General features: G+C 35.5%; 1 protein-coding gene across 1 annotated transcript in view; it reads left to right on the top strand.

The window, feature by feature from the left end:
* The window catches only part of DNAH6 (dynein axonemal heavy chain 6), a 271,015-nt gene that overhangs the window by 54,255 nt on the left and 203,390 nt on the right, over positions 1–13,370 (top strand). The window contains exons 11-12 of the mRNA XM_004437202.3: positions 1,427–1,627; positions 10,907–11,027. Of these exons, the coding sequence (XP_004437259.2) occupies positions 1,427–1,627; positions 10,907–11,027 (322 nt within the window). The remainder of the gene's footprint in view (positions 1–1,426; positions 1,628–10,906; positions 11,028–13,370) is intronic.

Genomic DNA, 13,370 nt, shown 5'->3' with positions numbered 1-13,370 from the left:
AAGGCATTGTGATATACATTTGCATACTTACAAATATGAAAAAGGCTGTTTAGCAGATCCAGAGAAGAATCCCGTTTAACTTTGTTTAACCCAAGGTTTCTTCCCAAATTTATCTGACATTGGGACTGTTTTAGCCTCCGAGTTGTCCATGGTCACAATTTGGGGAGCGCTGGGCTTGAGGACCCCAGTATCGCGCACAAGGCCTGTCATGAGGAGGCCGACTACATCATGTCCTGTTTCTCCACACTGGCATTCACGCTGCAGCACCTGAATGAATGACAGCGCCTAACCTGGTGGCCCCCTCGGACCTCTCACACAATGACTTAGAGGGCTGCACTCCTGTCGTGTACACTTGACAAGCTCCTGCTCATCTTTTAGGACTTATTTCAAGAAGTACCTTTTCTTTTTTTTTTTTTAAAGATTTTTTTTATTTATTCATTTTTTTCCCCCCCAAAGCCCCAGCAGATAGTTGTATGTCATAGGTTCACATCCTTCTAGTTGCTGAAGAAGTACCTTTTCTTTATCTCATTTTCTCCAATTAGATGTTGTATTTATTATAAATTAAAAATTAATTCATGCTCATTGAAGAGAGTTTGAAAAACATAGAAAAAGATTATTAAAATCATCTGTAATCCCATGTGCCAGATAGAAATAACCCTTTAACATTTTTTAACCTTTTAACATTTTTATATGTGTTTTCCAATCATGTTTTAGTACATACTGATATACCAACATACCTAACTTACCATGAGATTTTATATATACATTTTAAAAATGGAATATTATACACTAGTTTTATCCTGCTCTCTTTTTTTTTTAACTTAACATCATATCATAAGCTGACATTTTTCCATGTCACCAATCAATCTTTGGAGATACCGTTTTGAAGGGGTGCCTAATTTTCCATTGTTTAAATATACCATAACTTAACCATACTCCTGTTTTTTAACACTTAGGTATTTCTCTAATTAGTTTTTATTATAAGTAGTGCTGCAGTCAGTGTTCTTGCACACGAATCTGTGTTTACATATCTAATTTTTTCTCTTAGGATCTAGGATAGATCCTAGAATGAAAATTACTGCTCAAAGAATGTAAACTTTTAACCCTCGTTTTAACCTTCCCTGATTAGCTCAGGCATACTGTGCCCTCGCTTCCTTATGACCTTTGTGTGTTTTGTTCATACTTCAAATATAGAACTCATCATATATGTTGCAATTTTTTATCTGCCTCTCTCTCAACTAGAAAATATACTTCCTGAAGACAGGGGCTGTATCTTCTGATTTGTCATATACTCAGAATCAACACAGTATCTGGCATGGTTGAATGAGTTCTTCTTATTTATTTAGCATTTCAGAAAATTCAAAAATATTCATAAATATAACCATATATGTCTTTGTATTTACATTTATGCTTTTCTCTCTAACAGGATGGTATTTCGGGTGCAATTAATCATTTTCAAAACACTGTATTATCAGTTCCTAACCTCCTGCCTGACACGTATTTTGATGCTTTCACCAGCCCTTACATTAACAACAAACTTGAAGAAAAAACTTGTGGATTTGGTCCAAGCTTATCAGCAGTATTTGATGATGATAAGAATTTTCACACAATTATCCTTCAGATAAAGGTATTTTTACTTTTATTAAAACTATTTTATAATATTCTCAACTTCTAAGAAGAGGGGTAATATATTTTCTTTCTTTCTTGTCTTTAAATGGAATGCTACTTAATCTCTAAATGGTAAAATTATTTTTTAAAAAGTCCTGGTAGATCAGAGCACCAACTACAGGAAAGGGACTTAAAAGTGCAAACTATTCAGGATGGCATCACTTCTGGGGGAGAAAATAACATTAAAAAGAGAGAAGAGGCATTATTTGAACATTGGGTGGTGCAGGGGAAATGAAGCAACTGGTGAAAATTTAAGGTCCTCCAAGACAAAATACAACCAAAACATCAGAATACACCCAACTCTTCTGCCGAAAATTAAAATAATCTTCACATTGCTACACTGACAGAACAGAATGCCCTTAAATTATAAATCTTGTAAATCACTCCAAATCCATGAGCTGAAGAAACTAAAATATATTAAATACATGCAAAGCTACTAAAGGATAAAGAAAACAGCAACTGAAGATTAAAACAGCTGATGAATATTCCTTCCCTTCCCTCCCCCAAAAAACATGAAACAAAAATTACATTACAAACTGAAGTAAATATCCTCAAACAAGCTTTTTTTTTTTATGATTTTATTTTATTTATTTTCCCCCCAAAGCCCCAGTAGATAGCTGTATGTCACAGCTGCACATCCTTCTAGTTGCTATATGTGGGACGCGGCCTCAGCATGGCCAGAGAAAGTGGTACGTCAATGCGCGCCCGGGATCCGAACCCGGGCTGCCTGCAGCGGAGTGCGCGCACCTAACCGCCAAGCCACGGGGCCGGCCCCAACAAGCTTTTGAATATGTGTAAAATCACATTGAATCAAAAATTCAAAAGTAAAAATAGAAATGGGGAAAAAAAGGACAAATTCATCTCAGAAATGAAGACTGAATTACGTGGCGCCCAAGGGAGAATAAACTCAAATGAAATTTTAATAATTAGTATAGAAGAATGATAGGAAAAAGTAAGGAGTATAGAAGAAAGACAAGAAAACAACCAAGAGAATGAAAATAAGCTAGAGATATAAGTAAAAAGGGTGAGAGAGAAAATAATTAAAATAGTAGACAGGCAAAGAAGTAACATACATATAATTGGAGTCTCTGAAAGAGAAAAACAAAACAAAGGGTAGAACAAACATTTATAGCTATAGTCCAATAAAAGAAAACCTGAATCTATATATTGAAAGGGCCTACAGAGTACCTTGGGAAATTGACCCCGAACAATCAACTCTGAGATATATCCTCTTAAAACAATTAGCTTTTAAAGCTGAAGAAAAATTCCTCCAGGTTTCAAAGCAAAATGATCAACTTCTTACAGAAGTAAGAGAATTAGACTGGCATCGGACTTCTCAAAAACAACATTTAAAGCAAGGCAATAATGGAACAGCATTATTTTTTTTGTTTTAAATCACTTTTTTTGTTTTTTTAATTTTATTTATTTATTTTTTCCCCCAAAGCTCCAGTAGATAGTTGTATGTCACAGCTGCATATGCTTCTAGTTGCTGTATGTGGGACGCAGCCTCAGCATGGCTGGAGAAGCAGTGTCTCGGTGCACGTCCGGGATCTGAACCCAGGCCACCAGCAGCAGAGCGCATGCACTTAACCACTAAGCCATGGGGCCAGCCCTGGAACAGCATTTTTTAATGAAACTCAAGGGAAGAAAGGTGAATCAAGAATTTTTATGTAGCCAAGCTAGTTCTTCAACTATCACAGCTATAAAAAATAGTTTTAAAGATGAAAAACCTAGGGAATTGGGTACTGATCAGGAGTTTTTGTGGAATGAGAATGAGTTTCATCCAACTGAGAGAGAACTTTGGCAAAAACTGATCTCCCTGTTTTCGGTTCCACATGTAAGGAGCTTGAAAGCTGCCACTCCACCCTAAAAACAAGTAAAAAGCTAAACAGACTGAAAAATCAACAACTCTTCTTGGATCTGTAAGAGAGGTGAGGACACAGGGCAAACTGCAGACCCCAAGATTGGAGAGACAGGTGAATACAGGGAGTCATGGCTTCTGAGAGCAGAGACACATGAGCAGAAACCACCATGGGAACCAGTGCTGGGGCAGGAAAACCTAAACTATAATTGATGAATTGCTGGAGGCTCAGTGTGGACAATTCTGAAAATTAAAAACTCCAGGGGGACCCAATCAATATTGTGAGATTTACCTCCAGGAGCTCGATCAGGTTCCCAGAATTAATATTGGAGAAAAATCCCTTCATGCTTCCAGCAGGGGGAGGGGAAAGGGAACCATTTTAAAGTATGCCAGAGCACTCTGTTCTTAACAAGACCCATCCTCAGGGGAAACTAGTTAGCCAGAGCCTAACCTGCTGGGGTGTTATCAGAGCCTCACTGACCTGGGGGAAGGGAAATACACAACTGCAGCCCACTCTAGCCATCTTGTCCCCCTAAAGGGGAGAGAAAAAAATGAGAAACATTTATGAGGTTCACAGTCCAGAAGCATAGGCTCACTAAAAGACTGAGACCTGATCACAGAACTATAGAACGTTTACCCTCCCCACACACCTCACCATCCCGTTACTAAGCACCTATTTAGAGCAGTTCCTTTTACCCAGTACATCATGTCCAGCTATCACAAAAAAGTTACAAGATATACCAAAGAGGAAAAAACACAATCTGAAGACAGAGCATGCATCAGAACCAGACATGGCAGGGATATTGGAAATATCAGACCCAGAATTTAACACAACTATAATTAATATGCTAAGGGCACTAGTGGATAACATAAACAGCATGCAAGAACAGATGCGCAATGTAAGCAGAGATGGAAATCCTAAGAAAAAAACAAAAAGAAATGCTAGAGATAAAAAAAAAAAAAACACTATAGAAGAAATGAAGAATGTCTTTGATGGCCTTATTAGTAGACTGGATAAAGCTGAGGAAAGAATCTCTGAGCTAGAGGATATATCAATAGAATCCTTGAAAACCAAAAAACAAAGAGAACAAAAACTGAAGAAAACAGAACAGAATATCCAAGGGCTGTGGGACAACTTCAAAAGGTGTAACATAAGTATAATGGGAATACTGTATAATCCCAACTATATGACACTGTGGAAAAGACAAAACCATGGAGACAGTGAAAAGATTAGTGTCTGCCAGCTGGGGGTTGGGGAATGGGGGTGAATAGGTGGAACACAGAGGATTTTTAGGATAGTGAAAATACTCTGTATAATTCCATAATGATGGATACATGTCATTATACATTTATCCAAACCCACAGAATGTGCAACACTAAGAGTGAACCATACTGTAAACTATGGACTTTGGGTGATTATGATGTGTCAATGTAGGTTCATCAGTTGTAACAAATATACCACTCTGGGGGGGATATTGATAATGAGGGACACTATGCATATGTGGGAGCAGGGGGTATATGGGAAATCTCTGTACTTTCCTCTCAATTTTGCTGTGAACCTAAAACTTCTCTAAAAAAATCATCTTAATAAAAAAACTGATGGTGAATATTTAATATATTTAATTGTAGATCTATCTAAGACTAAAGCATAGGTAGAGACAAGGATGGGAGACTAATATATAAATGTTGTATGCTCTAATGAAGTAGAAATAATACAACTTTAAAAACAGAAAGAGAAAGGAGAGAATAAGAGGAAAGTAGGATACATTTATTGGTTGATTTAGAGGTATAAGTGGGGATTAAAGAATATTAGTAAAAACCAGCAAATCAAATGATGAAAGGCTAATAAGGGAATAGGTGACTAATGGCATTTTTTTAAAAAAGATATTATCGCATAGAGAAATAAAGAAACACAGAAAATAACCATAAAACACATAAAAATAATACAACCAAGTTGAGACCAATTATATCAATAACATAATGAAATGTGAATGCATTCATCTATTAAAAGAAAAAGATTTTAAGTTTGTCTCACAAGGCAAGATAAATATGTTGTATTCAAGAGGGAAACACGAAGCAAATTGATTCAGAAAGGCTAAAAATGAAGGGATATTCAATGGTGTAGAGGCAAATGTAAACAATAAGAAAACAGGATTTGTGATCCTTTGAGTCAGGGGTTATAAATTTCTATGCACTAACTAGCACAGGAAACACTTTTATAATGCAAGAGATGCAATGGAACATAAATAGAAACACAGAGTAGAAGACATTAACATTCCATTCTTATTATAAGACAGATGAAGTAGGAAAAAATAAATAAGCATATAGAAGCCCTAACCAACATAATCAATGAGAAATAACAAGGAAATAACCACTGAAACAGAAAAAAAAAGTCAAGATTACCTTGCAGACATTTATCCAAATAAATTCGAAAACCTAGATTAAATGGATAGTTTTTCAGGGAAACATGCTGATCTAAAGCGACCACATTAAAAATAGAAAGCCTACTAATTTCCACAGAAGAAACAGAGGACGTTATCAAAGAAATATGCTACAAAGAGCACCAGGCCCAAATGGTTTCACAGGGGAATTTTATCAAATGTCCAAAGACCAGCTATTCACAATGTTACATAAATTGTTCTAGAATACTGAAAATGCCTGGTAGAAAAAACCCCATTCATAATAGCAACAAAGAAGGTAATATATTTAGGAATAAACCTAATATGAATGTTAAAAACCTATATCAAGAAAATTTTTTGTTTTCTTAAAAGCTTCTAGAAAAATAGACTTCGACAAATGTTCTTAGATAGAATGACTCAATATAATAAAGATGTCTGTTCTTCCTAGATTAATTTATAAATTTAACACAATGCCAATAAAAATACTAACAACCTTTATCATAGAATTAGACAAGTTTGTAGTAAGGCATATATGTAAAACTAGTCATGCAAGAAAGCTAGGAAAACACTGAAAAAAGAAAAACTATGAGTGATACTATCCTTACCAAATATTAAATATAAACACTCTGTAATTAAAAGAGTGTGGTATTGGCACATGAATAGCTACCAGACCAGTGGAAGAGAATAGAAAGTCCAGAAATACATCCAAATGCATGGGTATGAAAAACATGGGATCTCAAATCCTTGAGACATATATGGACTTTTTCAGAATAGTTCTGGGACAACTGATTAGCTATTTGGACAAAGATAAAATTAGATCCATATCACATATTGTACATAAGAAAAACTGAATCAGGGATCTAAAAGCAAAAAATAAAATAAAATAAAATCATACAAGTACTAGAAGAAAACATGGCAGAATTCTTCTATAATCTTGTTCAAAAGGAACAATCTAATTACAACTCAAAATCCAGATGCAGTAATAGAACAAATTGATAAATTTGACTATATAAAAATTTAAAAAACTTTGCAAGGCAAAAAAAATCATACAGTCAAAATACAATTACAAACTGAGAGAATATATTTGCAGCATATATATCACAGCTAAGGGGTAATATTCCTAATACATGCAGAACTCTTACAAATGGGGGAGAAAGAGGAGACCAAAACTAGGAAGAAAAATGGTCAAAACATATGACAGAAAATTCACCAAAAAATAGCACCCAAACATAAGAAAATATATTATACCTCACTCATAAGATAAATACAAGTTAAAGCAGAGTTAAGGTAGCATTTCTCAACTATCAGATTAGCAAAATTAAAAAGTATTTCAACACCTATGGATAAACATCACTCTCACACTTTACATGTGGGAATGCAAATGATGGAGAATTTTGTGATATATAACAAAACTATATATGCATTTCCTTTTTGATCCAGCAATACCACCTTTAAAGATGTACTCTGAAGGTACATTTCCAGCAATACAAAAGTACATATGCACTAGATTATTTATTGCAGCATTGTTCTTATTGCCAAATATTGGAAACTTTCAACATACCCATACATAGGAGAATGATTGAATAAGCTTTGATACATTTACATGGAGGAATATTATGCAGCTGAACAAAATAATGAGGAAAATAGCTATTAACTAGTATGGAGTGATTTCTAGGATATATTGTTAGCTGAAAAAGGCAAAGTACAGAAGAATATCTATGGTATGCTACTTTTTATGTCAGAAAATAGGGCATAGGGGAGAGATAAACCAGAAACTAAGGAAATTGGTTACACAGGGGGGATACTGGGAATGGGGTAGAAAGAATGAGGATTGTGGGTATGGAATGGAAAAAATGAAGATAGTGATACTTTTCAAACTCTACCTTTTAATATAGCTCTAAAAAAAATCAACAAGAACAGGAAGCAAAACCCTAAAATAGAATTCAAATGAAAACAAACAAACCTGAATGTATTTCCAATGAATAACATAGCCACATTGCAAGGAAGACAGAAAAAACTAAACCAAGTAACTTTTTTTTGTGTGAGGAAGATCAGCCCTGAGCTAACATCCATACCAATCCTCCTCTTTTTGCTGAGGAAGACTGGCTCTGGGCTAACATCCTGCTCATCTTCCTCCACTTTATATGGGATGCTGCCACAGCATGGCTTGACAAGCGGTGCATTGGTGCACGCCCGGGATGCAAACCCTGGGCCGCTGCAGTGGAGCACGTGCACTTAACCGCTACGCCATGGGGCTGGCCCCCAAGTAACTTTTAAACACAGTATTTTGTGTCTGTATAGGCTAAAAACAATTACAACTGTAACAAATATTAAATTCCACTTAGTCTGATTTTCCCAATGGTATTAGTGTGTTAGCGACTCTGAAACTATTTTCTGTGTGGTCTATAAAATAAGTAAGTATATCGTGGATAATGAAATGAGGTTACTCATCCTCCGAGAGGGAGTTATAAATATGGAAAAGGGAAGGCCAGACTATAGGAATGCTATATTCCTATAACGTTGTACTGGAATTGGAGTTATGAACTTATGGTTTTTAATTGATAAATAGAAAGAGAACTATATAGGGTTTTGTGTATGTATGTGGTGTGTGTGTGTGTGTGTGTGTGTGTGTGTGTTTCCTAGATCTATCGGCTGAGATAGCCGAGAAGCAATGACAACCTAATAGCAGTGAGCACATCTGATGTCCACACATTGGTTTCTATATACCATTCCAAATTAACAGGAACCAGATCTCTTTGGAGAAATGGCTTATTCAAGAGCTGGGGCGGGGAAAGTACAGGACAAGTCCAGAGCATATTGTTGAACCAAAAAATAAGAAGATGCCTAAAGAATAATGGAGACATGTAGAAAAGATTAAAAAAAGCCAACTTGAAGGGTCTCCCTGGGACAATTTGACCATTAAAATAAATAATGATTATAACAGTATCATAATCTCTTGAACAAAAAGGAAAATATATTAGTTCATATTGTGAATGAATGAATTGAGGGAGAAAAGAAAGCTTTTCTTTACAGCAGAATGCCAACTGCTAAATGTAGAAGGAAAACGTAAAGAATAATCATCTGATGGTCATCATAGAAACAGACGGGAATCTCTGATGCATAGTAAAATGAGTATGCAAAAGTATGATGAGAAACACGGTATTGTCTCAAAGCAGCTCTGCGAAAGATATTTATTGATTTCAAGGGGAAAAATAGTAAGTTTGCAGTGATGAAGCCTGACAGACACCACCTTAATCAACGTGTTAACATCACCAGTAAAGGGACAAATCTATGTGATGTGCCTTCTGACATGATGCACTGAGAACACACATCCCTTCTGTGGTTTTATTGCCAAAAATGTATAACTGAATCTAAGCATTAGGAAATATAAAACACACACACAAATGAGATACTCTTCAAAAATGTAAAGGTCGTGAAAGACAAAGAAAGATTGAGAAATTGTTTCAGATTAAAGGAAACCAAAGAGATATGACAAAATGCAACATATGATCTTGAATAGAAGAGTGCACCAGAAAAAAGTTTTTCTTTTGCTATGAAAGACATTATTGAGACAAATGGCAAAATTTATATAAGGTCTGTAATTACATAATATTAATATTGATGTTAATTTCCTGATTTAGATAATCGTAATGTCCTCGTGTTTAGTAAATAAACCCGGAAATATTTAGGGGTAAAAGTCTCTTGTGCCTGCAACTTTCTCTGAAATGTTTCAGAGTAAAATAATACATAGAGAAAGAATGATAAAGCAAATGTGATGTTGTTAAAATTTAGGGAATTTTGGTTACAGATATATGGAATTCTTTGTACTATTCCAGCAATTCCTGTGAATCAGAAATTATTTCAAAATAAAAGTTTCAAGTCGTATTTTGAACATGTTGGTGGAGCTTTCCATTTATGGGCCTCCTGTTGTGTTTCTGTCACCTGCATGATCACATATCAGAGACACTATTAAGTCAGCTCAAAGGAGATACAAGTTTGATATAGTTTTTTCATTTCAATTTTTAATGTAAAGAAATAAACAGCAGAAACATTCAAGAAGCATACATAAGAACCTATTAAAAGGAAATAAGTGAACAAATAACTAAATGTAGCCACATATGGTGTGTGCTATTCTATGTAATTAAACTTTCTACTGCTAGCCACTATCCATAAAGCATGACTTTGAGCCACTTACCCTAGCATTGGTGTGTTGGGAATGAGCAATTTCATTGATCATCTCGAGTTTTCTCCGGGACAAATTGCAGTCATTTGCAAAAAGTCTTGGTAGCAAATAGAAGGGAAGGCTAGGGAGTCATGGGCCAAGGCCAACAACAAACAAATCCTATCTTTCATAGGCATTGAGCTATGATAATATGCATTGGCATAGGTATTAAAGGGACTGAGATGATTGGAAATTATTGTTTTGGTTTGAAAAAACTTTGTGGGGAAGGGGAGACTGAAGCCAAGTTTAAGAGAGGTGAAGGAAAGATTTTTATTAGGGCAAATTATGAAGACATTTTGGAATAAGAGACCTGCCAATACAGAGGATTTGGTAGTAAGATTAAGCAAGTCATTTTGTAGATACACGAAATCGTTTTGCTTTTGCTTAAAAACATTTCAACTAAGACATAAAATTTGCAGTTTGGAAATGACTAGACATCGTCTCTTGCCATATGTTTACTAGTGATGTATATAGTTCACCATGAAGCTAAAAAAATTACAAGTGTGCTTCCTTTCAATCATAAGGAACAATTCTTCAGAAGTCAGATTTGAAGATGTATTATTTTAAATTTCATAAGTGAATCCATTAAGGCTCCTTGACATCAAGGATGGTATCTTCCCTCACTTATGTATCTCTAGGTCAAAGCATATTGTTGGACACAGAGGAGGCATTTGTGTTTGTTTGTATAGTTATATTGAATTGAATTCTGCTCAGGAAAAATACAATTTTATTTATCTGTTTGTTTATAACATTCAGGAAGCCATACAGGCTGCATTTGAATCTGCTCAGTTATATGCAGCTACGTTTGAAAAGTTCCAGATATTCTTTAAGGAAAATGAAAGTCTTGATTTACAAGCTCTTAAACTTCAAGAACCTGGTAAGTTTTCCATTTGTCCTCACTAATGATTTTTGATAGGGATATCAAGGTTTATAGTATTCTGGGTTTCTCTTTGGTGGTGTATGGTGATAGAAATGGTGGCCAGAAAGAGTTGGCCTGACAAAAGGCAAGAGTTTATTCATTTCTAGGTTATTTTCTGTAGAATTACTTTTTCTTTGGCTTTACTCAGTGTTACTGTTTTATTTTAGAATTTTATGGGAAGCAATTCCTCCCTAATGGCTTATCTTTTAGCGTGAAGTTGTATCAGTACTAAGGCTAGATAGCCTATATATGGGAAGGAGTTGAAAGGAATGCATCCCTCTACAAATCCCCTGAAATAGTGTTTACATAAGTGTTTTTCTATCCCAGAAATTCAGGTTACTCTTTATTTCTGCAGCCATATTTCAACCTGGTGGGTGTAAATCAACAACTCTTAGTCATGAAATTAGACCCAAGAGGAAATGATTTTATTAAAATCATTATGTTCAAAAAAATAAAATGATTTACAAGACCCAAGAGAAATTTCAGGCAAGGAAGTTCTCAGATGATTATGAAAATTAAGCATATGTTATTCATTATTACTATTTAAAAATGTGAAGCATATCATTTATATTCTTTTTTTATTTCATGCACTGGCTTTATTGCTTTATTTTTTTGTACACAAAAATGATTCCTTTGATACTTTGCCTCATGAACCAGCACTACTTTTTTCTATAAATTTTTATGTATTTCTTTCAACTTTTAATTTTTATTATGCTGAAGTATTTTAAAGTAAATTAGACATTCCATCTCTAAATTAAATATTTCAATATGCATCTCTAAAAAACATGTTCTTACAGAACCAAAGTAATATTATCATGCCTAAAAAAAACAACCATCTTTTAGTGTACATTTAGTCCATATTGAAAATTCCCCAAATAAAGCAGTTTGCAGCTGGTTTGGCCCAGGACCTAGTCCAAGAGCAGGCATTGTATCTGATTGTTATGTCCCTTAAGTTTTTAAAATCTGAGATAGAACCTTTTTTTCAAAACACTGACTTGTGAGAGAGGCCAAAGGGGGGCCCCACTTGAGAAAACAAAAAAATTAGACAAGTCGATTTCCACTGTTCTTCAACAACACTGTCACACTGAAACTTTGTGTGTGTTGAACTGAACTGAACTGACAGGGACACAGTGCCTCGCGTGCTATGGCACAGCACCATAGCGGCAGTAAGGTATGGAGCCTGGCATTTCAGCACACAACTTAGGCCTAACCCAAATAGCTGTTTTAGTCATGTAGATCTTCTACTCATAGCCTTAAGCCCAAGGCCTCCTAGTCTCCTGCTACCACATTCCTCACAGTGGATTACTTTGATCTCTCACCAAGTTCCTGTCTGGATGAGGTCACCAGACTCCTAAATTGATGGTAATCTAGTCCTGCCTTGGCTTGTCACTTCTGTCCCAATCCTGGAACGAGGGTCTCGCAGGTATTAACTATTTGTTGGCTGGGACTTTGGAGTACACTGGCCTGACTCCTAGACTCTATGTTCCTCCTTTTCTGGAACTCCCTGGTACTTCCTGCACCTCTAAACCCAATTGTTTGCCAGGGGTTAATAGGCAGTAGCTTTGCCCCTTGGATACCATGTATTGCCTATTACCATATTCCCCCTAACTACTATAACATTGCCTAGCACATATTATAGATACTTCATAAATGTCTGTTTCAACTTTTAGCTAGACTGTCCCCTCTCTAGCCCCAGAAGATGATCAGGGGACAGGTTCTGGCTTCCTGACATAATTAGGCATTTCTCACCACTAAATTCCTATAAATGTCAGTGTTTACTAATAATGTCTACACTTGCTGAGCACTTATGACATGATAGATACTGTGCTAAGTGATTTTCAGGCATCTCCTCTAATCCTCACAATTCTACGAGGCAAGTGCTAGTATTCTCATTTTACAAATAAGGAAATGGAAATACATAGAGATAAGGCAACTTCATGATTACACAGCTAGTAAGTGGTTTAGAAACTGTTTTCTCTGACTTGAAAGCTTGTATACTTAATTGTTATACATACTCTCTCTCCTCTAACGCAAAAAGAGATCGAAAATAAATCTTATTTCTCTCCTACCAGCTTTACTCTTCTGTTTCTCTTTGGCTGTGTGACTATGGCCAAGTCATTTAACTTTATTGATCTAAATTTCTTTATGTATAAAATGAGAGTATTTAGGACAATTGGATTCCTAAACTGATATTCCTTGGACCACTATTCTGAAGGACAATTACGTGATACCATGAAAGAAGGCTGTTCAAATAAGTTTGGAAAATACTATGCCAAATAGCGTTCTACAGGTTTCCTTACC

This window comes from Ceratotherium simum, chromosome 11 (assembly GCF_057802395.1).
Source record: "Ceratotherium simum simum isolate JZ-2026a chromosome 11, ASM5780239v1, whole genome shotgun sequence".
NCBI lineage: Eukaryota > Metazoa > Chordata > Mammalia > Perissodactyla > Rhinocerotidae > Ceratotherium > Ceratotherium simum.
This window is presented reverse-complemented; position numbering and strand designations above follow the sequence as displayed.